General features: G+C 35.0%; 7 protein-coding genes across 7 annotated transcripts; 4 read left to right on the top strand and 3 right to left on the bottom strand.

Annotated features, from left to right (window-relative positions):
* The first annotated feature begins 1,520 nt into the window (after nt 1-1,520).
* MONOS_2606 (uncharacterized protein) lies at nt 1,521-6,890 on the top strand. The gene is made up of 2 exons (XM_067872536.1): nt 1,521-1,620; nt 1,768-6,890. Exons 1-2 carry the CDS (start codon nt 1,538-1,540, stop codon nt 6,494-6,496), a joined length of 4,812 nt encoding a protein of 1,603 aa, XP_067727779.1. The 5' UTR covers nt 1,521-1,537; the 3' UTR covers nt 6,497-6,890.
* On the bottom strand, nt 6,878-7,557 carry MONOS_2605 (putative ubiquitin family protein). The gene is made up of 3 exons (XM_067872535.1): nt 7,350-7,557; nt 7,139-7,294; nt 6,878-7,078 (listed from the first exon to the last, which is right to left on the bottom strand). Exons 1-3 carry the CDS (start codon nt 7,540-7,542, stop codon nt 7,035-7,037), a joined length of 393 nt encoding a protein of 130 aa, XP_067727780.1. The 5' UTR covers nt 7,543-7,557; the 3' UTR covers nt 6,878-7,034.
* Nucleotides 7,558-7,574: 17 nt separating this feature from the next.
* On the bottom strand, nt 7,575-12,873 carry MONOS_2604 (putative ubiquitin carboxyl-terminal hydrolase 33; the record flags this gene model as incomplete). Its single annotated transcript, XM_067872534.1, has 8 exons — nt 7,575-7,732; nt 7,805-7,927; nt 8,077-8,231; nt 8,377-8,997; nt 9,201-9,506; nt 9,734-10,770; nt 10,994-12,663; nt 12,721-12,873. 8 exons carry the CDS (start codon nt 12,871-12,873, stop codon nt 7,712-7,714), a joined length of 4,086 nt encoding a protein of 1,361 aa, XP_067727781.1. The 3' UTR covers nt 7,575-7,711.
* A 381-nt stretch (nt 12,874-13,254) lies between these two features.
* MONOS_2603 (uncharacterized protein) lies at nt 13,255-15,612 on the top strand. Its single transcript, XM_067872533.1, has 2 exons — nt 13,255-13,508; nt 13,576-15,612. The coding sequence occupies exons 1-2, from the start codon at nt 13,277-13,279 to the stop codon at nt 14,808-14,810; spliced, it is 1,467 nt and encodes a 488-aa protein (XP_067727782.1). The 5' UTR covers nt 13,255-13,276; the 3' UTR covers nt 14,811-15,612.
* An 823-nt stretch (nt 15,613-16,435) lies between these two features.
* Nucleotides 16,436-20,023, top strand: MONOS_2602 (putative Choline Transporter-like (CTL) Family Protein). Its single transcript, XM_067872532.1, has 4 exons — nt 16,436-16,495; nt 16,568-16,757; nt 16,840-19,031; nt 19,105-20,023. The coding sequence occupies exons 1-3, from the start codon at nt 16,468-16,470 to the stop codon at nt 18,917-18,919; spliced, it is 2,298 nt and encodes a 765-aa protein (XP_067727783.1). The 5' UTR covers nt 16,436-16,467; the 3' UTR covers nt 18,920-19,031; nt 19,105-20,023.
* Nucleotides 20,024-20,122: 99 nt separating this feature from the next.
* Nucleotides 20,123-21,876, bottom strand: MONOS_2601 (putative Hsp40). The gene is made up of 2 exons (XM_067872531.1): nt 21,714-21,876; nt 20,123-21,613 (listed from the first exon to the last, which is right to left on the bottom strand). The coding sequence occupies exons 1-2, from the start codon at nt 21,811-21,813 to the stop codon at nt 20,664-20,666; spliced, it is 1,050 nt and encodes a 349-aa protein (XP_067727784.1). The 5' UTR covers nt 21,814-21,876; the 3' UTR covers nt 20,123-20,663.
* A 153-nt stretch (nt 21,877-22,029) lies between these two features.
* On the top strand, nt 22,030-23,542 carry MONOS_2600 (DNA repair protein RAD51; the record flags this gene model as incomplete). The annotated part of the gene is made up of 4 exons (XM_067872530.1): nt 22,030-22,243; nt 22,314-22,424; nt 22,484-22,689; nt 22,757-23,542. 4 exons carry the CDS (start codon nt 22,030-22,032, stop codon nt 23,222-23,224), a joined length of 999 nt encoding a protein of 332 aa, XP_067727785.1. The 3' UTR covers nt 23,225-23,542.
* Between the last annotated feature and the right edge of the window lie 924 nt (nt 23,543-24,466).

The raw sequence follows: 24,466 nt of genomic DNA on the forward strand, positions 1-24,466 counted from the left end.
AATAAAAAATAATTGAAAAATTTCATTGTGTTGGATGAGTGATTTTAACAATTCATATCGGTTCATATTCAATGAAGGAATAATTGTGTTTATTGTCAAAAAGCAACTATCAACGGTTGTTGAGATTTCTCTTCTGTCCACAGTTATTGAAAGTGTCCACCATTATTAACACAAACGATAAAGGCAGACATTTTTAGCGATTATCTGTTTGAAACAAGATTGAATTAAGCTGAACCCAGCTTAATTTAAAAAAGTGTCTGAGAAAAAATATTATCGAAAGAATAAATAATGTTTGAAATTTATTGTGACCCAAAAAATAAATCAGGAACAAAAATTACTGGCTCTCCAGAGCACTTTCAGAAAAAATAATAAACAGGGAATCTTCAAAATACTTTATTTTCTATTCCTGAAAATGTATTTTTTTTTTTTTTCCTTTTCAGTTTTTGTGTAAAGATTTGGTATTTTTTGTTTTATTTTCCAAAGTCAAAGGCTTGCTCATTTTTCTACGAGCTTTTTCTTTTAAGTGTTCCGAGTGTTATTATTGTTATTAAACTTCACTTTTTTTTTTTTTTTTTTGTTTTTTCCATCTCATGATTTTTTGATAATTTGAAGAATTCATGTGTTCAAATGGCTGAATTTCATTTTTGAAAACTTCCATTTATTATATTTTCAAATAAAATAAAAATTTCATATTTTCATCGTTTTTCTGTTCCCACAAAAAACGTTTCTTTTCCCAAAATAATAACATTGCATAGGCTTTGTTTCCATTTTTGAGAAGTTTTTATGTGTGAACAGAAAAACGATGAAAATATGAAATTTTTATTTTATTTGAAAATATAATAAATGGAAGTTTTCAAAAATGAAATTCAGCCATTTGAACACATGAATTCTTCAAATTATCAAAAAATCATGAGATGGAAAAAACAAAAAAAAAAAAAAAAAAAAAAGTGAAGTTTAATAACAATAATAACACTCGGAACACTTAAAAGAAAAAGCTCGTAGAAAAATGAGCAAGCCTTTGACTTTGGAAAATAAAACAAAAAATACCAAATCTTTACACAAAAACTGAAAAGGAAAAAAAAAAAAAATACATTTTCAGGAATAGAAAATAAAGTATTTTGAAGATTCCCTGTTTATTATTTTTTCTGAAAGTGCTCTGGAGAGCCAGTAATTTTTGTTCCTGATTTATTTTTTGGGTAACAAAAAATTTCAAACAAAATTTTTTTTAATGAACATATTTGTTTGTTTGTTTTATTTTTTGTATTTGTGAAAAGCTGTATGTTAGCTAATTAACACAAAAAAATTCAAGAACTTTTTAAGAGGAATGGTTTTTACTTGCTGTTTTTCTTTTTTTATTTCTTTGAAAAATGTCAATTTCCATTAATATTTAAGCCAAGATATTTCTTGCCATTCATGACAAATGGAGTCAAAAAAATTTCTTTTCGTTTTTGCCCTTGTTAATAGGTTTCAAAATTGATTGCAACTAGCCAAGTGATATCATAATAAAGGTTATAATGGTTAGAAATCGCTTCATTTAATGTTTTCCAGATTGTCAAATGATTATTTTGAGCAAAACATAAAGCTCCCACATACACTTGATGATGAAGATTTATTATCAGAGTTTGTTAAGTGTAGCATTATTTATAAGTTTCTTTCTTTCTTTTTTTCAAAAAATGTGCAATTTTCATTTTTTTGATGAAACGAAATGCACACATGTATCCTTATTTATTATTCATGGAATAAATATTCTGTTGGAACTTATATTAGTTCATTTTCCTCAAATTCCAAGGACTTGAAAGAAAAAGTTGCAAAATTAACTGAAGAGAAGCAAAAACAAAACGAGGATAAAAAATTACGCCTTATTGAAAATTTCGCAACTCAAGATTCAGGGCTTTTACGCATAGGAGTTGAAACTGATCCTGAGCTTTCCAAACTTGAGAGAAGAAAAGCAATGAATAAAGTTGGAGGAATTCTGAAAGATAATGAAAAAGAAAGAATAATCATAACTCAAAAACATCCACCTTCATTAGAGAAAAAAGACTGCACACAAATTAGAAATAAACAGAATCAGCACGAAACATGGCGTCAAAGCAGTATAATTCCAAAATTAGAGAATTACCAAAGAGATCAACAACTTGATTTTCGCCGAGCCGAACAAGAAAAGTATGCTGCAGAGCTTGCAGATCAGATTAAAGTTAAGAAGCAAATTAAAACAATGGATGAAAATATTTCATATTTGAAAGCTAATTATGCAAAAACTGAAGATATGAAGAAAGAATCAGACAAAAATGTCAGTCTTCAAGGAATTTCCATACAACCTCGAAGCAAGCTTCTTGCATCGGATGCTGAAGAAGAAGACAAGGCAATGAATGACTATTTCCAAGGAAAAAAATTCAACGTTTGTGATTCAGATGAATTTGATAACAAGGAAGATTTATGGGAAGATGAATATACTCGTTATTTGGAAGCAAGAGAAAGAAAGAGCAGGAGAAATTATTCGCCAATTGATGACAATTCAGTTTATAATAAACAAAAGAATGATTGGTTTGAACGAAAGAAAGAATTTGAACATCTTCAATTGAATAGAGAGAACGAAATCGATCAAAATTTTCTGAACCGAGAAAGCAAAAAAGAAAATTACCCAGACGAAGAATTTTACATGTGCGCAAGAGATTATACAAAATCGCCATCGGAACGTAAGCCATGGAATGATGGACATTCTTCAACAGATCTCAATCAAAGAAAGTTAAAACTTCAAAAAGAATATTGCCGTGACTCTGACTCAAGGGATTTCCATTTAGCAGGAGAAGACAAAAGAGCGAGGCACATGCCTTTTTCGCCAGCAAGTTCATCATTTTCATATGCTTCTCATTATTCCCCATCTCAAGTGGAGAACACATTCCAGCAGAGGCAGTGTGCTAAAGAGCTGAGCGAGCAGGCGGTCATCCAGAAGAGAGTGGAGCAGGAAAAAGAGCGGAACGAGAAGAGAGAAGCGCTTCTGCGAGAGAGAATGAAGAAGAAAGTCGAAGCCGAGGAGAAAAGCGGGTCTATCAGCGACGAGTGGTTCCAGGGCTTCGGGAAAGAAGGCGGGGGCGCTCCGTTCCGAGACGAAGAAGGGAACATCATTGCAGTGCGGGGCAGGCGATTCAATTCTCCTCAAGTCAAACAGCAAATTCAGCAGCTGTCAAGCAAAATGCCTTTGAGCGGGAATTCATTTTACAGTTTGGATGCACGTTCACCATTATCTGCTGCCTCCGTCGTCGCATCCCCTCCTGCCCAATCCACTTTCTCTTCTTATTTTTCGACTCCTGCTTCTCCTGCTTCTCCTGCTTCTCCTTCTTCGCTCCTTTCAACGCCCCCATTTTCGCTCCTTCCACCGCTTTCTGAATACGAACGGAAGCAGAAAGCGATCAACCAGTACAAAGCTGATCTTGCACTGCAAATAGCGGAAAAGAAGAAGAGAGAGGCCGAAGAGAAGAGGAAGGAGAAGCTGCAGGAGGAGGAAGACGACAGAAGGCTGGCAAGAGAACAGGAAAAGGAAGACAGAGAAAGAGAAGAGCAGGAAAGAAGACAGAAGAATAAAACTAATGAAAGTTCAGTCATTGGTACCCCCATCGCACACAAGGAAGAGATTGAGGCACAAGATGACACAGACGTGCAAGAAGTGCCAGACATTATGAACAGAACGATGCGACTTAATCAAAGAGAGATTGAAGAAGAAGAGAAAAGCAGAGTGAAAAATGATGAATATGTTGCTGATGATGAAGAAGAAGCAGACAGAACAAATGATTTCGAAAAAGATGCAATGAAAGAATTAGAGAGAGATGCCTCAGCAGCATCACTGATGATACATGACACGAATTCCGCTTCTTTGCATTCAAATTCTTTTCACTATCAGAAACATCACACACATCAAAGAGAATATAACCACAGCGGTAGACACAAGAACGAGAAAGGCAAAGACACTCATCATCGGCATCAGCGTTATTCGTCGGATGAATCTGATGTTTCTTCACAATCACTATCATCATCGACTCTTTCACCTTCTTCTTCTTCTTCTTTAAGCGTTCGCAATACAAGCTCTTCAACATCTCGCTCTTCTCATCATCATCATCATCATCATCGGCATCGGGATCATCATAATAACCACAAACATCATAATTCTCACAATCATCAGCACAAACACGCAAACACATCACTCTCACCGCTCAATCAAGATCTTCTCCTCAGAGCCTTGTTGGGTGCTCCGCTTGCATTAGACATTGGGAAAGGGCAGCTTCATGGAACACTCCCTGAAAGACTTCCATCTATCAAAAGTGATAGATCAGATGAAACAGATAGGCAAGCTGCAAAAAATGAGGAAATAGGCAGAAGTCATAAATCAGATAGAGCGCCTGGTGATGGATTGCTGTCTCGTACGTATCCTAATGCATTGTCTACACTTTCTTCCAATCGTTATTCAACTCCGCAAACACACTCTTTTTATTCTGTGATGCCTTCATTCAGCCCAATTTCACTGTCTCCAATGAACACTTCATCAGCATCGCCGTTTCATTTCAACTCTCCTTCTTTTATTTCAATGCAGCAGCCACATCATCCCAGCACTCTTCCTCAGTTTCTTCCTCCTCTCCTTCCTGCTTCATCGAAGAACATGCCATTTATGTCTGCCAATATGCCTGTTGATTCAAGCAGCTCGCAAAGTCTTCATTGCGTCACCCGCTTCACACTGGCCACTGACCATCCACAAACACCACTGCCGAATTTGAGAGGCATCTTTGATGAGAAGGCGGCAGGAGGAAATGAAATAGAAGGAGAGAACCAAAGTGGGAAAGAAACAATGAGAGATCAAGATGACTGCACAACAAGAAGAACGGAGAAAGAACGAGAGAAAGAAAAGGAGGAAAAGGAAAAAGAGGAAGAAGAACAAAACAGATTGGAAGAGCTATTTCTGATGTCTCGCTGCGAAGATGAGCAAAAAAGGCGGATTTTGATGGGGATTTTGGAAGAAGAAGAACAAAGATTGCAGAAGGAGAAGGAAATGCTTGAAGAAAAGAAGAAAAAAGAGGAAGAAGATGAGGCAGAACGAGTTAGGATTGAAGAAGAGAGGGCACTGCTGGCAGAAGAATCGCAGCAAATTGAAGAGCAGAGAGAAACTGTTGCGATGATGATGGAAGAGCTGCTGCAGAAAGATCAGGCAGCAATCAACCGCCGCAAAAAGCTGAAGGAAAAAGAGAGGCAGAATTCGAAAGAGGCGAAAGAGCTGATGGAAGCTATAAATTTGGAGCAGCAGCGTCTGGATGAAGCGAGGGAGAGGACGCAGATGGGGATGGAGGAGATGTTTATGGAGCGCAGGAAGATCGAAGAGAAAGAGAAAAAGCTGAGAGAAGAGAAAGATGCAGTGCAGGAGAAGCTGTTGGAGGTGGAGATGAAGGAAGAAGAAAGGAAGGAGGAGATTAAAAGAAAAGAAGAATTAGAAATGAAAGCGAGACAAGAGATTGAAGAGGCGAAAGAGCAAGCGTTGATGGAATGCGAAGAGATGCTGCAGAAGGAAAGAGAAAACAACGCGCTGACACAACAGCAATTGAATGAGCAGCTTTTGGAGAGGATGAAGAAAGAAGAAGAAGAGAGAGAAACAGAGATAAACAGAAAGAAGGAAGAAGAGAAGGAGAATGAAGAGAAGAAGAGGAAAGAGGAAGAGAGAAGAATGTATGTTGAAGACATGTTAGGACAGATTGAAGTGGAAAGGAGAAGAATAGAAAAAGGAAAAGGAATTGAAGTAGTGGAAACAAAGGAACAGGAGAATAGAAAAGAAGATAAAGATGAAGATGAAGAAAAAGAAAAAGAAAAAGAAAAAGAAGAAAAGACGGAAGAGAAGCAAGAAGGAAAAGAAGAAACAAAAGAAGAAGGAAACGAAAAGATTGATGAAAAACCCGGAACCGAAAAAGAAAGTACCGAAGCAGGAGATCCAACGATTGAAAAAGAAAAAGAAGAGCCGATTGACAAGAAGGATGAAGCAGATAATGAAAAAGAGAGGGAAAAAAGGATCGAAGAAGAAAATATCGAACGTCAACAAGAAACGAATGTACAATTGGAAAATGAGGAAGGAGCAGAAAGGAACGGCGAAAAGGAAGAAAAAGAAAAAGAAAAAGAAGAAAACGAGAAAAAAGATGAAAAAGAAGAAGATTTAAAAGGAAAGGAAAAAGAAAAAGAAAAAGAAGTGAAAGAAGAAAGCGAAGAAGGCAAAGGAGTAAATGATGGAAAAGAAAGGAAAGAAGAAAAAGAAGAAAAAGAAGAAAATGAAAACAAAGAAATCGAAAAAGAAAAAGAGACAAACAATGTAATGAAAGGAGATGAAAATGAAGATAAAGAAAATGTCAGAGAAAGTGAAGATAAAGAAAGAAAAGGAAATCAGACCCAATTAGAAGAAAAGGAAAAACAAAAAGAAACCAAAATGGATCAAGAGAATGAAGATGCAACCAAACCAAGCATTTCATAATTTGGAGGTTAATTATATGCTTTTCCTTTATATTTCCTTTCCAAAAGCGATAAAAGCAACAATCTATTCGTCTTAACGAACGAATTGCTTGAGATAGTTAGAAAGCAATTTCAATCAATATTTCTTAGAATTTTCGTTTTTTTATAATCTCATCTTGCCAAAGCCTCCAACTGTTATATCAAATCTTTCGATTTTCTTGATTAAATAATTAAGAAAGAATAAGGACAGTGTTCTCTTCTTTTTGACTTCATCCAATAACTTCGATTTTTGTTTTAGCATTGAGAAATTTTAAGTTTATTAGGTGTTTCACAATTAAAGAGTAATTTATCTTATACATTATTTCTTTGTTTTAATTTCAATTTAACTTAAAAAGAAGCATCCTTTTAGCAATTTATTAATTAAATATTTGTTTTAACTTATTTCAAGGAACGAAACAAGCAAACTTGTTTTTTTAAAAATGTTAAAGATGAAAACCAATGAAAGAAATTTGACAATCACATTTGAATTAACATAAAATGAAAACGTAAAAAATAGAATATTATGTGTAATACAATTCTAATCCCATTCCATCCTTAATTTCATCTAAAATTCAATGAAAATTTATAACTGCAAGAAAATGTTTGTAAAAAAAAGAAAGCATACAATCATCCAACGTTAAATGGTCCTTAAAAATAGTGTACCATTTTTGCAAACGAATTTTTTCTGGTCTAGTACCGCATTGAGCTGCAATTAGTTTTTTAAAATCACCAATTGTATCATCTGAATTGCATTTGACTCTTATTTTCCTTCCAAGTCGATCTGTGCAATTAAAATCATGAAAAATAATTTTTTAATAAAAAGTTATCATCAAAACCATTGCAAATAACTTCAATCATTTCCCCATCTGAAAGTCCTGGCTTTGCAACAGGTTTAACTTCCTCAAGCTTTTTGCTTTCTTTAGAATGCCTTTCTTCTTCTTTTAATTTATGCTCTTTTTGCCTACGAATATCGTCCACTTTTTTATCTTTACGTTTATCCTCTAAAGCATGATGAGATGGCTTTGGCATAAAAAAGAGGAAAAATAATATTTATGGATCATTACAATTAAACTTTTTTCTTCTTTGTAAAAAAGACTAATACCCCAAAAAAGATTTACTCTAAACGAAAAATTAAAAAAATCACAAAAAAACCATAAAGACCAAAGTATCACCGAAATTATTTCTAATATCAAAAAGATCAATTTGTTTCATTTCTAGCCTAAATGATAAAAAATGAAATAAATAAATTATCAAAGAAATAATACTTTCAGTGAGAGTCAAAACAACAAACCGAGCAAATTTCGCATTCTTGTGTTGAAGATTTTACACTGAGTGACTGATGATTTCTAAACAGCTTTGTTATTTCTTTCCACACAAAAGGCGAAACTGAAATTGTCGGAAAGCAAAAGTGAAGCTAAAGAAAGAAAGAGAATAACAAAATATGATTCATAGAATTAATCAAGTAGTTGAAAATGAATGGAAATTATGCAAAGTTATTTCGAAAATATAATGAAAAGTGAAAATTGATAAAAAGAAAAAAATGTAATTTCTATAAAGACAAACTTTGTTGTGAGAGCACAGAAGAATTGAGGTGAGTGTATCATCCAATGGGTTTGAAAGTGTTGTAAATGAAATCAATCGCTCCAAGGGAAGCAAGAATTCTCGTGGACGATTCAAGTCAATTCCTGCAAGTCGATCAATGTCCAGTTCGGGTGAAACTTAATACAAGAATTGCAAAATTATGAAATAGAAAATATTTTATAAATAGATGAACAATAAAAAGCCATAAATCAATATCAATAAAGCAGTTTCCAAAAATAAATGAATTACATAAAAGCTTGTCGAACAAAAGAAAAAGCAAACGAGGGTCAAGTGTGTCAAGGAATGGCTTTATGCCAATTTTTCTCGATTGACGTGGTTGTATTGCTGTTGATTGAGGTAATGAAGAAGAAGAAAACTCCGATGAAAAAGAGAAAGAATCATCATTTTGACCTGGAAATGCAGAATAATCTGCATTGTCCATTTTCCTTCTGATAGTCTCCACTATCAGCTTCTCTTTCATCCTCTGTCGTTTGCTCTGAATGTGCAGCCATTCTGAGTCATTTCTGTCTCTCACCCTGTCTTTCTTGTCTCCTCTGCCCATTTCTTTGCCCATCTCATGGATTTCATTCTCTGCAATACAAGCTTTCCCCAGCTCTTCCTTCGGTGTTAGCAGCTGAGCAGCAAAGGAGTTGCTTTTCATTTCGCATCTTTTGTAGAACAAGATGTATGCCTGCTGGCTGAGCACTACTTTCTCGTCGACTTTTGTCAATTCGCTGTCGTTGCATTCAAACCACACATTCAGCATCGGATGGAACATGTAGCACAGATAATGCCCGCGGCTGGCCATTCCCTTGTGGACGATGACTGACGAGAGAGAGTACATGTAGGGCAGCGCTTGCTCCTGGTGCGATGGCTGGTAGCTCTTGAGGAAGGGAGAAAGATCTGGTTGGTAGTGGAATGGGAAAGATAAAATTTCAAAAATAAAAATGTGATAAATAAGCGTAAAAGAAAACATAATGATAAAGAAATTTAATTTTCAAATTGAAAATTTTTTGTTTCATTAAAACTCTTTTTGATAAAGGAAAAAATCTTTCAGTAATTTCTTATCCAGTTAAATATCCTCTCCTCATCACCAAACAATGTACCTAAATACTTATCAAACAGCACGTTATCCTCTATTTTATACGGCGCCTGCCCTACAAACTTGAACCTCTTCACCTGGATCACAAGATACTCTGGGCACTGGCTGACCAGCGTTATCTTCTCCACATCGCTCAGCTGCTTGCAATTGTCGCATTTGTACTTGTTTGTCTCGCCGATGATTTCAGGCAGACAGAAAGTGGATAGGCACTCGGTGAGCGTGACGGTGTGGCTGAGGGAGGAGAAGAAAGAGGAGAAACGCTCCATCAGACTGCGAGACGACGTGGAGGGGGAATAAGATGTGGAGATGGCTAAAGAGGTATGGGATAAAGTAATTTTGTGGATGGAGAATGAAAAAATGAATAATTAGTATTAATATCGCATAATGAATGCGTAAAAAAAGAAATAGAAAAAGAACATTCTTTTTAATAAACAGGATTAATAAAGCTCTCTTTCTCAAGATAATCTTATTCCCATCTCTTTCTTTCTTTCTTTCTTTCTCTTCCTCATTTTCTCAACTTTCCCCATCGCCACGCACATCTTTCATTCAGCCTCTTCACATCCTCTCTTGTTGGTATCGGGACGCTGAGGCATATGAATTGCTGGGTGGTTGCTGACACGTGCTGGCAGTTGAAGCAGCGTATGGTGCAGTGGAGAGTCCCCATAAACACACGGGTGATGATGTTTGTGGGAGAAGAAGACAGATGCTGCAGAACTGAAGAAGAAAGGCGAACAAGCTGGGAAGATGATGCTTCGAGTGGTTTGGGCTGGTGAAGAGGTGAGTTTGTGAGGTTTGTTTCGAATTGCACTTTCTCGTTGACTTTGCTTGAATCACAAGACTGCTTCCTATCCATCTCATCTCTGTTTATTCCACTTGATTCCTCGTTTTGATCCCACATCTCATTCATCTTCTCTGCCATTTCTCTCATTTCCTCTCTCTCTTCGCTCTCTCTTGCAAGCGCTGCAGTGACCACTCCTTCCCACACCTCGTCGTATTCATCACCGATCTCTTCATTGATTGCATTCAACAAGAACACCAATGCCTCGTGTGCATCGCATTGGATGCCGCCACGGAACATCTCGTTTCTCTGGGACATCACTGCCAGCAGGCGGCGGGGCGTGACGTAGGAAGGGATGGTTACTGGAGGAGGGGGAGGAGGAAGAAGAGGAGAGGAAGAAGAAGACGATGATGAAATTCGTTTTATTCCAGATTCGTTGAAAAGAGAAGTGTTATTTAAAGAAGAAGAAGAAGAAGAAGCCATTTTGCTATTCAAATCTCTTTGGGGACTGTTTCCCCACATGACTTGAAGCAAAGATGCCAACGCAGTTGTCACCAGCGGATCTTCTTCTCTGACCAGCTGAGGGAAAAGAACATATGGATTGTCCAGGAGAGGAAGGATGGAAGAGAATGAAGCAGCAGAATAAGAAGAAATAGAAGAAGAAGAAGAAAAAGTTTTGATTTCCTTTGAGACAGAACGAAGAGAAGCAGAAGAAGATACTGTGTGAATGGATGAGACACTTGGAGACTTCACAAAGGTGTTTGATGTTGCCTGTTTCACAAACCAATCTGGATGACTGAAAATAAGAAGGAAGGTAAAAAAAAAAAAAAAAAAAAGAAAAAAAGAAAATCAAATAGAGAGATAGATAGAAAAAGTGCGGTTATATTATTTGAATAAATTTCTAAATATTTCAATATAAAAGCCAAAGTCATTCGCTAACAACAAAAACAGTAATAATAATAATAATAACATTTCCCCTTCTCAACCAATAGTATTCAAAATAATAACAATAAGCACACTCATCCTTCAATCTCCTTGCCGCTTCCTTTCTCCTCTCTCTCCTCCTCGCCCTGCCTTTGATGAACGCATCGTCCAGAGGCATGTTGATCAGATACGCTGCCAGTGGAACACAGCAACAGAGTGACTGGATAGTTGCATTGAGAAAGCAGCTGTTGCCCAAGTTGATCAGCCCGACACGACATGGCTGAGTGTGTTGAGGAGGAAGAAGGGAAGAGGAATGGGAAGATGTGAGTGGGGCGTGAGGGAGAGAGAGGGAAGTTTGAGGAATGGGAGAAGAAGAAGAAGAAGAAGAGGAGGAGGAGGAGGAAGAAGAAGAAAGAGGTTTGCTTGTGATGATGAATGATGGTAGTGAGCGAAGACGGATGGGCTGAAAGCGAGGGAGAGGTTGAAGAGAAGAGAGATAAGCAGAAGAGGCCGACGGCTGTGGAAACAGTGTAAAAGGAGGAGCATTCGAAGGTAATGAAGAGGAAGAAGGAGCTAATAAATTTACCGCTCCTTCTGCTGATGAATTGAATGAAGCATAAGATGGATGAGTCGGATACGGAATAAAAAACGATGGGACAGAATTTGCCGGAAACGCAGCTGCTGGTGCTGGCTGGATTCCTTTGAGAGGCGAGTGAATGAAAAGAGGGGGGCGGAAGAGCGCATCGGGTGAAGAAGGAAGAATGGGAATATCTGTGTCATCTGTCAAATCAATTTCTGATGAAGTTTTCGTGTCAATTTCATTCAGGTCGCTTTTATCGCTTGTTTTGTGATTGTCCTCAGATTGTTGTGTTTGAAGGGGAATTGAGGGAAGACAAGAAGAAGATTCCTGCCATTCGGAAGATGTTTGTGGTGTTTTGTTAATTGTTTGTGCAGAAAATTGCTGATTGTTGTCAAAAGACTGACTTTTTGGCATTGGTTGCTGAAGTTCACTGATGAAGTGTTCACTTTCGGTCAATTCACTCAACCCAAAAAGTGTTGGATCAGTGTTTTTTGATTCGTTCTTTAGCAGATGCTCTTCGTTGGCATTTGGAAAACTTGTCAAAGAAGTATTGACGTCTTCGTTCAATTTGCTTTGATCTTGTTTGTTTTGCGTTTTGTTTGAGTCAATTACTTCGCAAGATTCTGGCATGCTGCTGCAACGAGACCCACCTTCTGTTCCTGCAGCGGCCGGCTCTTTTTTCCTCTTTTTTGGAGCACCACCATTCAAGCAGACCACAATTTCTTTATTTTGTCCGGATTTGTGCAGCATTTTTGGTAGCATAGATGTAAGTTCCACCCATTGGGACGGACTTAACAAAAACTTTGTCATCTTTTGAAAGAATGATTGCATCTTTTCGTGTTCCTTTTCAGCTGGCTCATAATCAGTTTTAATTCCAGAACAGATTGATAAAGTTTCGTTGTCAAAGTCTTCCAATCTCTTATGCTTTTCCTCAACAAATATTGATAATGCTTCTTGAGATTCATTCGCGCCCACATCGCTCATTTCTCCCACTGCTAAGTTCTCTGATTTTCCACTTGAAAAATACCTTTTTTCATATTTGTGCATGGAACTATTTGAATTAATTGTTGATTTTTGTTCGGGCAAAGAATTACTAATTTTTGAAGAAGAATATGCTATATCAAGCATTTGAACAAGTTTTTGATGAACAAGAGAAACGGAAGGCTGAAGGTTACTGCTCGATATCTGTTCATGGAATATAAAAATGGAAATAAATAATAAAAAAGTGCAAATGAAGCACACATATCGTTTACATTCAAAGCACCAAGTTTTTTGTGAAAGAAAGTTATAAAAAACGGAATGAGCATTCAATTTTATGAAGCTGAAAGTATGTTTTCTGCAGCAAGAAGAGCATCCAATAAACGAGCAATGACAGTTCAGACAAATCCAAAACATGCTACATTCGCATCTACATAAAGGACATTTCCCTTTTAATCCATCTAATTGATTCTGAAACCATTGTTATTCAAAAACAAGATAAAAGTCAAACGATAAATCTGCTGGATTTGAATCGAGGGATCTGCCACGCTTCATAAAGCGAGCAGTGCGTACAAATCATAAAAGAATCTCTCTTATTTTTCTATTTTTTAGCTTTATAATCCTATGTCAGCGATATTTTCACTTTTCATAAAATTTCCCATGATAAATTATTTTTGAGATATTTATCTCGAACAAATCTGCATGAATATTTCGGTACAAATTGTATTTTCAAAAACTTCAATATGCCAAATTTTTCTGATGAATAATAAAAATTCTTTTTCGCAAGACAATGGTAATATTGATCTTCTTACTAAATAAAATGAACTTTTTTCTATTCTTTTTAACTGTATTGCAAATCGTTGTGTCAGACGATTCCGATGAAATAATGAAAGTTTATGTTGCGCATTCAGGCATAGATACAAATCCAGGAACTGAAACTGCACCGTTTGGCTCGATCCAAGCGGCTGTTGATGTTCTTAAGAAATCAAAAAAAGAAGGCGAGATATATGTTTCTGAGGGAACATACGATTTTGAGCCCATTAAAATTGAAGGTTTGTTGCGAAGTTTTGTTGAGAAATTTTATATTTTAAAAATTTATCTTTAAATTGTTTCATGCAGACCAAGACGTCAAAATCATTGCAAAAGGATCTTGCCATCTTAAAACATCTGAAAGAAGCAAGAAATCTTTATTTACTGTTTCAAAGGGTTCTTTCGAATTAGAGGGATTCTTTATTGATGTTTATGGCATTATATCAACTCCATTGATGTTAGTTGATACAAAAGCAACGATAACCAGTTGCGTTATCTCAGCACTTGGAGAGAATGAAGATGGGCGTTCAAAGCCAGTTATTCAACAAAAAGGTGGTGAAACTTACATTGATAAATGCCAAATTACAGGATTTGAATTCCTCACAAATCCAGCTGCAACTGTTATCCAAGTTGGAGGGAAATCTCCAGCTACTACACTTACTGATTGCTTCATGACCTCAATGACCAAAACTTCTTCTGGAATTGTTCTTAGCGTTGACAAGGAAGTTATGGGTGGATTCAAGGTATTGTGCCAGTTCTGTGACTTCACTGATATTTTCCCACCTGTAATGGGAGGTGGATATATAACTGCGGGAAATTTGATTGGTGATGGGCAGTTTACTCTGACGAAATGCAACTTTATGGGGCATAATAATGTTAGTGGAGGAATCATATTTGCTAATCAGAAATTGGGTGAGGGCTCATACAAAGAAGAAGTTGATGAAGGAGAAGAGACAGATCTTGAAGAAGACGAGTTTCATATGATGGCATTTCCAGTTCTTCCTCCATCGGCTGTGCCAGTTGGAGGATGGTATTACAGCGATGATGCAGAAATGAGCATTCAATATCCTCATTTCTACAAGACAGTTTTGCGAACAGGCAATGTTTCTTCGACAGGCGAAATTGAGCTTGATGAAGGAGAAAGCCCCGACGGAACAGGAATTATGATTGATGGAATGCCATTCACTTTCCTGACTCGTGCACTGATGTCTGTGCAATTGCCTTGTGAATTCTTGGATGAACGAAAGCAGCCAAGATTTGAAAACAAAGAAGAGAAGAAAGAAGATGAAGAAAAAGAGAGGGGACAAGGCATTTGCGGAGAGTGGGAAGGGAAAATGCTTCATTTGACTACGCCTTGCAAGCCATCTCAGAAGGATATTAAAGAAGGAAAGGCGGTTCCCCAGTCCATTCAGCACTTTTTCATCAAGTCAACCGAAGAAAAAAGAACAAGAAAAGAAAGAGAGCAGCTTCTTGGTGTGAGATCGGCTGTGTTCCAAATCTTGCACCAATCGCCTATTCAAATGAAAGACGATAAAGAAGAGTAGAGACAACAGAGAAAACTAAAAGAAAATAATAATATATCGAGAAGATAGAAGGACTTGGTGTAATATCAACAAAATGAAAGGATCAATTTTTTAGCTGAGTCTAATTCAATCCTCACAACATTTTTCCTTCTTTGAGATATTTGCTTTTATATGTTTTTTGTTTTTTTCGATTTTATTATAATTAATATTAATTTCATTATAATTTTGAAAACGTTGTTATTTTATTTTTTCATTTGCCAACTTATCTTGTTATCTTCTCTTTTAATCAGCTTCAATTTTAGCATTTTATCAACATTTTATGTAAATTCAAAGAAATAGATATGTTTTTAAAAATGTTAAATTTTAGAAACAAAAGAAGCATTTTGCAAAATGATGAAGGTTATATATCAAAATAAATGATAACAATAACGATAAATTATGATTTGCTTAGAGCATTAGCTTTTGTCGTTGTTGATGGAAGTGGTTTTTTTTTCTTTTTTCACAAATTACACCAAAAATTATTCAAGATCGAAAAACTTTAATTCAAAATCGAAAATGTTTAAAACAACATCGAAAAACTTTAATTCAACATCGAAAATTATTATTCAAAATCGAAAAAGAAGTTAATTAGTTCAGAATTTCAATTCAAGTCAAAACAAAGGATATTTTATTGAAACAAATGTTGATTACAACAAATAATTATTTATTGGAAATGTTTTTCTTTCGTTTTATACGACTGTTTTCAATGATTAAGACTGATATCAATCGATTCTTTTATAAATATGAAAATTGAAAATGTTTTATTGAATCAGTTTCCAATGCAATAAATGAAATTCAAAACATTTCGTATTCAATAAATGAGATGAAATTCTGTCTTTTTGTGCACAAAACAAGATCATGAACTGTCCTATCACTTTTGTTTTTTCTTGAATTCCTTGTTATCTCCTGAACACCTGTGAAAAGTTTAATTATCACTCAGTTTTATCCTATTTCCACTATTTCACACAACCTAACACAAAAAAAAAAAAAAACATCAAAAAATATTTTTCTAATTGAAATTGACATATTTCTCAGATCAATAACAGAAAGAAAAGAAACTGACATGATTTTGAATTTTGAAAAAATTTTCAAAATTTTTGATGATAAAGAATTTTCGATGTTGAATTAAATATTTTCGATTTCGAATAATTAATTTCGATCTTGAATTAAACTTTTTCGATTTTGAATAATAATTTTCGATGTTGAATTAAAGTTTTTCGATGTTGTTTTAAACATTTTCGATTTTGAATTAAAGTTTTTCGATCTTGAATTAAACTTTTTCGATGTTGAATAATTTTTGGTGTATTAGAAATAAGAAGATTAATCAATGATGATAAAAATTGTTTTCCAGCTCAATACTGAACGGCAATCAATCAAATAAACTTATAATAAATTTCTCTTTTCTCATATATTTATTTTTAAATTTTATAATTTAACTTTATTGATAACACATAAATAATTGTATTTTCGTGATCAAATAACACAATTTAATTCGAATGCAAATTCTTTGGTGTGCAATTTCACTTTCATTTTATCACATTTAAATGTTTTTCATGAAAAACATTTTAATTGTTATCTTGAAAAACAAGAGAAAAAGTGATCCAACCAATATTAGTACACTTATATACTTTATCGGGAAATGTTCTTTCTTGTTGCTGCTTTTCCAGGTTGATTATTTAACCTTGTTAACTGTGTAATAAATGTTGTTTAATATATTGTTCATATGTATATTTTTAAAGATTTTGGAGATAAAGAGAACAACATTCAGATCAAAAATGGGAGATTGAATTTTTCTGCTACAAGAAATAAATGCAATGATTTTAAATGCTTAATTGCATTTTTAATAGTTGTAGCTGTTTTTGCAGTATTCTTCATCTACTCTGCAGCAGTTTCAAATTTGCAGCAATTCTCAATGCCATATGATTATCGGTTTGTGCATTTAAAAAAAGATTTCATTAAAACGAACAATATCTATGTTTATGACATATTTTCTTTTTATGTGTTTTGCTAGAGGTGATATTTGCGGTGCAAAAGGTGATGTGGATCTAACCAAAAAGCCAACGCTTTTTTCTCCACATGGAAATGACCTTGGAAATGGTTGGTGCGTTAAATCATGTCCAACAAAAACGTTGACGTGCATGTGTGTGGATGAGGAGCCAATAGAAGCGGAAAATGAAAGTGATTGTGAGTTCCATGGAGATCAATGCTATTTTATGAATAATACCATGTTTCATGAAAATCATCATTACTGCATTCCGGAATCTCCGCAAAGTCGCGAATATGAAAATGCAGCTCATTCAGTTTTGGTTGATTTTGTCTCTTCATTTTGGACGATCATAGTTGCTGCAATTATTGCTGTTGTCCTTTGCTTTGCATATATGGGCTGCATGAGTTGCTGTGCTCGCACTTGCGTTTGGGCTTGTATTTTCATGGGACTTGGATGCTTTTTCCTTGCTGGGTTTATCATGATTGTTTTGGGAATTGCTTTTATTGGTAAAGCCAGCGAAGATGATAAAGGAGCTTTCACTGCTTTGATTTTATTTGGTCTTGTTATACTAGCATTTGGGCTGGTAGCTTCCTGTTGCTTATACTGCTGCAAGGAAAGAATTACTCTCGTTTCATATTTGATTGAAGCTGCTTCCAAGGCAATTACATCGATGCCATGCTTACCATTGTTTTCTGCCTTGTTCTCAGTTGTTTCATGTATCGTATCTGTTCTATGCTTCTTTTCAATCCTGTTTTATGTTAGTTCCAGAGACTTGGAAAAAGTTGATGGCAGTTGGACGGTGGTGTTGCCAGGATATGCTTGGATATTCATCCTGTTTGTGTTTGTTGCGTATGTTTGGATGGTTATGTTTGTGTTTGGGATGAACCAGATGACAATTGGCGGATCAATAACATCGTGGTACTTCACGCGCAATCGTTCAGGCGAAAATTCTACAAGGGAATCTTGGCCTATCTTGTCTTCGTTTAAGAGGGCATTAAGATACCATTCCGGATCAGTGGCCTTCGGAAGTGGGTTGATCACAGCCTGTACAGTGATGCAAGTGTTGGCGCAGCTTGCTGCAGATTCTGCGAAAGAGTCTGGGAACGATATTTTGCAGTGCCTCTGCGCGCTCATTGCATGCATCGTGGAGAAGATCGAGCATTATCTTGAGTTTATCACGTCCAGAGTTTATGTGCTGATATCAATAAAAGGTGAGCCGTTTTGGCCATCAGCAAAGCAGACGATGTTCCTTCTTCTGCGGAACTTGATAACCAACGTAGTGTTGGAAGATCTCCTTCCGTATATCTTTGGAATTATCGAGTTTTTGATTGACGTTGTGTCAATGTTCTTCTTGCTGCTGATGACACGCCCTGATTTCTTCGCCGGTGGAAGTGATGCAGATTCCTATTGGCCAAACAGCGCGTGGTGGTTGACGCTTCTGCTGGGCTTTTTCCTGATCGTGTTCGTGGTTGACACTATCTTTGATACATACGTATTTGGAGTCACTTCAGTGTTCATCTCTTTCCTCCTCGATGACGAAATGTGTCAGACAAACGAAAATTGGCAACCTTTCGGCACATCAGACCTTCGCGAACGCATGTACGGAATGAAGGTGAAAGGATATACAATGGCACAAAAGTATAAAGAGAAGCATGAAAACTTTAACTTGGCATACTATGCTGAGCCACCTCCCACATATGTCGATCCATATGCACACAGACACGATGAAACCCAGATGTATGTGCAGCCACAGCCCATGGTTCAGCAGCAGTATACATATCCAGCCCCGCCGCAACAGCAGCCACAGCAGCAGCAAATGCAGGCAACACCATATGTTGATCCGACGACCATGTACTCTTCTCCTCCTGCTGCGTATCCTCAGCAGCCATATGCGCAACCACCATATGCACAACCTCCATATGCACAACCTCCATATGCACAGCCGGGAGTGGCTCCGGCAGGAGCTCCTCAATATCCAAGCCCTCCAGTGAACTATCCTACTGAGCCAACTGTTTATCCTTCACCTTCGGGTGATCCTGTTTATCCATCAGCCCCTATGGGGACGATGAACAATCCGGGAAGAGATGATCTCGGGAAAGAGTAAAAAGAGAAGGCCTTTGCGAGAAAGATGATCAGCGCATCACAAAACAAAATGAATAGAAGAATAAGGAAAGGAAAAAGTGAGTCGGATAAAAAATTTTTTATAATAAAGAATGGTTTGAAGCTAGTTCACTTTTATGTTGTTTATATTGCCTTATGACTGCTTTCAATACTTCTCATATTGTACAGACTATCATTCATAGTTTTTAAAAGTTAAGCTTTGTTAAAGAATAGTTGCGCTTGAATGAAAGCTGAACAATATCGAAAGGCAAAGGTGGTAAAAGCAAATAAACAACAGAGCTATTGAGAAGACAGCGAAGAGGATGGGATGAAGATTTAAGGAGTAAGCTGACATCTTTCTTGTAATCGCTTTGATTGCTGAGTGTTCGTTGTGTCTATGTGTTTTGGTTTATTTTCGTATAGCTCGTTTTTATTTTATGATAATTTGAAAATAGGTATTTTTTTTATCATATATATATATATTTTTTAATATCATCTGTTAGGTGCGTTTTATTTTAATTTTTTGTTGCATTCAACTTTCTATTAGTATTATTTAACTTTTTTGACGAAAGTATTTTGAGAAAGATTGAAATCGATGAAGGAAGACAGGACTCAAACGTTAGAGACATCTGACAACAAGTCTGAACTTCATTCAATTGAATGCACAATGGAAACAGTAATTGCCACATTCTCATTAATTTCTCTTGAAAAGACGAAGAAATGGATTTGTTTTGAGAATATTAATGTTCATATTAATTGCTGTAAATTCTGTTCACCTTTCATCGTTTTTTCAAGACGAAGAAATGCACATCATCAATATTGCTTCATTCATTTTATTCAAATATCGTATTTTGTTCATTCACTATTCAATCATTATTATCCTTAATATTTCACAAAATTTTTCATATGAGCTATTATTTTCATTGCAGCTTTTGTAACGCAAAGCTTGAGCTTCCTTTTTTCATTCCTTCGTTTGCATTTCAGTTTTTATATTTTCAAATTAATCATTTGTAACTGTCATCTTTCACATTTTATTTTAATTTGTATGAAACACCTGAACAACTTATACATTTATGAATGAAAATTTCTTAATAATAACTGTCCAACTTCTTTTGCATTTTGTAAAAAGGGGGTGGGAACGAAAATCTTCTGAAACCCAAATATTCTGTTTTGGAGCAATGAATCAAAGCGGAAAAAAAACAATAAATTTGTTTCTTCAATTCAGTTTCTAGCGAATGGCTGGTGAATGGGGAAAATAAATAAATAAACGGAACGAAAAAGAATACAAGCGAACACATTGAAAAAAGTGTAAGAAAAGAAGTGAATCTAATTGAATGAAATGTGTTTAAAATTGATGAAGAAAAATGATAATGGAAAAAAAAAATCAAACACTTAAAAAATTAAAATTACATAAAAAAATTAAATTAAATTAATTGATTTAAACATGTAGTTTCTAATCGATCTATAAATTGCTTCACAAAAGCTAATAAAACGGCAAATCATATTAATTAAAGGAGAATCATAAAAAAGGCCCTAAAGAAAAAACAGAGAAAAGATTGTGAAATAATCATTTCGGAAAATACGCAACGCATGTAAAGCTAATACTATTTGCTCTGATGCAATAATTCGCTATGACCAAAATGTTTTAAAAGAATTGTAAAGAAATTGCTATTTGTGAAGTTATCTTTGACTTTTCTTTCTGTTTAATATCAATGTTGTTTTGTTTTCGCTTCGGTTTGGTTTTCTTTTTACTTCCCTCTCAAAATTTGTTGGACTTGTATTTTTTCGTTTTCTGTAAGCGACGTTGGGAATCTTATTTCCAGATCAACAATAAAATCTCCTTTCCTTCCAGGCATCTTTGAAATAGGCATTCCTCCTCCCACAATCCTTATCCGAGATCCAGGCTTTGTGATCTGTGACGGATTGGCTGGCTCAACCATGGCACTTGTAATCCTGCGCGTGTCACCTCCAAGAAAAGGAACATGAATGTCAAATCCGCACAGCGCCTGCGACAGTGAAATTGCCTGTTTGCAATGAAGATCATTTCCATCACGAATAAGATATGCATGAGGTTTCTGTTTAACTACAAAAACGATGTCAGCCGGAATATTACCCGGGCGCACATCTCCCGCTTTTTCAAAAGTAATTTTTGTTCCTTCTTTGAAACCAGGCCTTATATCAACTTGCATTATCTTTGATTCTGTTGTTGTTGATCCATGATCATCTGTAACATTTCGCGAGATTCTCATCTTCTTTGTACAGCCATTATACAGTTCTTCTAATGAAAGCATCAAATCATGATAAATTGGAGGATCTTGAATTGTTCTCCCTTGTCTATGACGAGAGCTTGATCTTTTGCGAGACGATGAGAAATCGCTAAAGAAATCATCACCCATTCCAAATGGATTATCCGAACCAAACATCTCAGAAAACATCTGAAATGGATCTCTAAAACTAAATTTCCCTCCGGGCATTCCGCTTGAAGAAGTTGTGAAGAAGATCCTTGGACCTGAACCAGAAGTAGTAAAGCCTCCAGGAAATCCTCCAGCTGCATCATCGTCAGAAGGTACCCCTTTTAGACCTTCTTCACCATACTTATCGTATATTTGTCGCTTTTTTGGATCACTTAGTACATCATAAGCTTCACCAATTTTCTTGAATTCTTCAGTGGCCTTTTCTTTATTGTCTCGATTTCGATCTTTGCCGGAGCATTAATTGTATTGAACAAAAGAGAAATTGTATTCGTTGATAAAAGTAATTTTTAAAAAAAAAATGAAAATCAAAAAATATTGCAATACCTGGATGCCATTTAAGCGCCATTTTCTTATAAGCCTTTTTAATTGTTTCATCATCAGCATCTCTTGCTACACCTAATACTTGATAGTAATCTTGTCCCATTCAAACTGTATTTTCCTTTTAAAAATAGGATTCAAAAAAACTTGTTAACAAAAATATTCTTGTAGCCCATATTGCAATGATAAATGATCACACAAATTCTGAAATGGTTCTTTTTCGTTTATTTGTCGGCTTTTTCCAATAACATAAGCAAATAGTTATTATTTTGAATAATCAATGTTTGTCAAACGAAAATGATGTAACCATAATATTTTATTCATGTCAGCTCAAGAGGAAGAAGTTCAACAAGAGGTTATTGAAGGTGCAATTCCAATTACCAAACTTGAGGGGAATGGAATTACTGCTGCAGATATTAAAAAACTGATGGAGCAAGGGTTTTTCACTGTTGAATCTGTTGCTTTTACAACAAAAAAGAATATTATGAATGTGAAGGGAATAACAGATGGAAAGGCAGACAAATTGTTGGCGGAAGGTGTTAATATGAATAATTTTTGTTGATTTATAAACACACAAAATAATTTTTATTCTATTTTGAATAAAAGCTGCTAAACTTGTACCAATGGGCTTTAGAACAGCAACAGAATTTCATCTTCAGCGCCAACAAATATTAAGAATTACAACAGGATCAAAGGCGCTTGATGAGCTTCTTGAAGGTTTTTCAGCTTTGAAGTTCATTTTTCAGAAAAGAAAAAATTTTTATATTTTTGCACAGGAGGAATTGAAACTGGTTCAATAACAGAAATATTCGGTGAATTTAAAACTGGAAAAACACAGATATGTCACACGTTATGTGTTACTTGTCAACTTCCACAAGATCAAGGAGGTGCTGAAGGAAAAGCTCTTTATATTGATACTGAAGGTACTTTCCGTCCTGAGCGTCTTGTGAAAACAGCTGAACGATTTGGATTAAATTCAGCTGTTTGTGTTATGTTTTTTTGTATATTCTTAATTTTTTTACATTTTATTTTTTGTTAAACGCATTTAGGATGTTCTCGATAATGTAGCATATGCACGAGCATACAATAGTGATCATCAAACACAACTTCTTATTCAAGCTTCTGCGCTTATGGCAGAAGAGCGATTTGCTCTGTTGATAATTGATTCTGCGACAGCATTGTATCGTACTGATTATTCTGGACGTGGCCAGCTAAGCGACAGGCAAATGCATTTAGGGCGTTTTTTGAGAACTTTGCTTCGTTTAGCAGATGAATATGGAATTGCTGTCGTTATCACAAATCAGGTCGTGGCTCAAGTTGATGGAATGTCTTTTGTAGGAGAAGCAAAAAAGCCAATTGGAGGTCATATTATGGCTCATGCATCAACAACCAGATTGTCTTTGAGAAAAGGAAAGGCTGAAACAAGAATATGCAAAATATATGATTCTCCTTCTCTACCGGAATCTGAGGCTCAGTTTGTAATTACAGAGAATGGAATTGGAGATGCTAAAGATTAATTAACTTGGTTGTGGAAATACGACTGCTTTTATTTTATTTTTTACAATAAATTGAGGATGATGAAAAACATTTTTGTTGAAAGCTTTATTTTTGAAACTTTTCTTTTTTGTACAATATCAATCATTTAAAATGTTTTTTTCAGAATAGTTTGTTGTTTGTTTGTTTGTTTTTTATTTTTATTTTTTTCCTTTTTTATGAAAAAGGAAAGGATTTCTAATTTTTACTTTTGTTAATGTTTGTCTTATGTTTAGCATTTCATTTACATCATTTTATCAAAGCTATCAAACGTTTATAAAAAAAGTGAATATTAATGTTCATTTTTGAATTAATTCTTCGTTTGAATTGATATCTTCATATTAACCTCAATGGGAAAACAAAGATAAACTATTTTAATGTGAACTTTATTTGTGAATATTTATATGTTTTGCTGAAATTTTTTTGTGAAAAATTCCCTTGAGGAAAGCTGGAAAATAGTACTTAACTTATTCATTAAAAATTGCTTTATTTCATGATCAACGGAATTATCAACGTCCCGAATATATTTGGGTAGTTATTTTAGAAGCCCTAACATTTCTGTCAAATTTTTCGGTTTGAATATTTGTTGTGAATATCCATGAATGAATCCTGAAAAGTGATAGATCTATTTTTTGATGCCTCAACTTTTTTTTCATGACAAACTTTTGTTTTTGAAACGAAAGATAAATACCAATAGTTTTGAATGAAAATAGAATACACCAAAAATTATTCAACATCGAAAAACTTTAATTCAACATCGAAAAACTTTAAAACGACATCGAAAAAGTTTAATTCGAAATCGAAAAAGTTTAATTCAACATCGAAAATATTTAATTCAAAATCGAAAATGTTTGAATAATTTGATAATTCAACATTTTCTGAAGTTAATTGTAAGTTTGAAAGTGAAAATGTTTTGTAGAAAGAACAATTAAATAGCAAATTAATAAAAATTAGTTAATTTATTATTATAATATTGAATGATAAAAAATAAATGCAAAAATTATATAATTAAAATCTACAACCACATTGGTTCACGTTCCAAATTTTTATGTTCCGTGATAATGTTAATTTAGTCGCTAAATGAAAGACAATAACTTCAAAAAATTTTTTTGGAAAAAAAATTAATAGAGAGAACATGATATTGATATGGAATTGATGATCTGAATTTGGTTTTTAAAAAGTGCTTTCATTAAATGAAAAAGGTTTTCTTGATGACTTTTGGTTTT

This window comes from Monocercomonoides exilis (assembly GCF_001643675.1).
Source record: "Monocercomonoides exilis strain PA203 chromosome Unknown scaffold21-1407046, whole genome shotgun sequence".
NCBI classification, from domain to species: Eukaryota; Preaxostyla; order Oxymonadida; family Polymastigidae; genus Monocercomonoides; species Monocercomonoides exilis.

Bases quoted from the DNA above. Each gene is read 5' to 3' on its own strand.
- MONOS_2606 (XM_067872536.1), top strand. From the start codon at position 1,538: ATGTTTTCCAGATTGTCAAATGATTATTTTGAGCAAAACATAAAGCTC. The intron at 1,621-1,767 runs GTTTGTTAAGTG...AACTTATATTAG, and splicing joins GATGAAGATTTATTATCAGA to TTCATTTTCCTCAAATTCCA.
- MONOS_2605 (XM_067872535.1), bottom strand. From the start codon at position 7,542: ATGCCAAAGCCATCTCATCATGCTTTAGAGGATAAACGTAAAGATAAA. The intron at 7,295-7,349 runs GTTTTGATGATA...TTAATTGCACAG, and splicing joins GATTGAAGTTATTTGCAATG to ATCGACTTGGAAGGAAAATA. The intron at 7,079-7,138 runs GTATGCTTTCTT...ATTGAATTTTAG, and splicing joins CCATTTAACGTTGGATGATT to ATGAAATTAAGGATGGAATG.
- MONOS_2603 (XM_067872533.1), top strand. From the start codon at position 13,277: ATGAACTTTTTTCTATTCTTTTTAACTGTATTGCAAATCGTTGTGTCA. The intron at 13,509-13,575 runs GTTTGTTGCGAA...TGTTTCATGCAG, and splicing joins TGAGCCCATTAAAATTGAAG to ACCAAGACGTCAAAATCATT.
- MONOS_2602 (XM_067872532.1), top strand. From the start codon at position 16,468: ATGTTCTTTCTTGTTGCTGCTTTTCCAG. The intron at 16,496-16,567 runs GTTGATTATTTA...ATATTTTTAAAG, and splicing joins TCTTGTTGCTGCTTTTCCAG to ATTTTGGAGATAAAGAGAAC. The intron at 16,758-16,839 runs GTTTGTGCATTT...GTGTTTTGCTAG, and splicing joins TCAATGCCATATGATTATCG to AGGTGATATTTGCGGTGCAA.
- MONOS_2601 (XM_067872531.1), bottom strand. From the start codon at position 21,813: ATGGGACAAGATTACTATCAAGTATTAGGTGTAGCAAGAGATGCTGAT. The intron at 21,614-21,713 runs GTATTGCAATAT...GCTCCGGCAAAG, and splicing joins GGCGCTTAAATGGCATCCAG to ATCGAAATCGAGACAATAAA.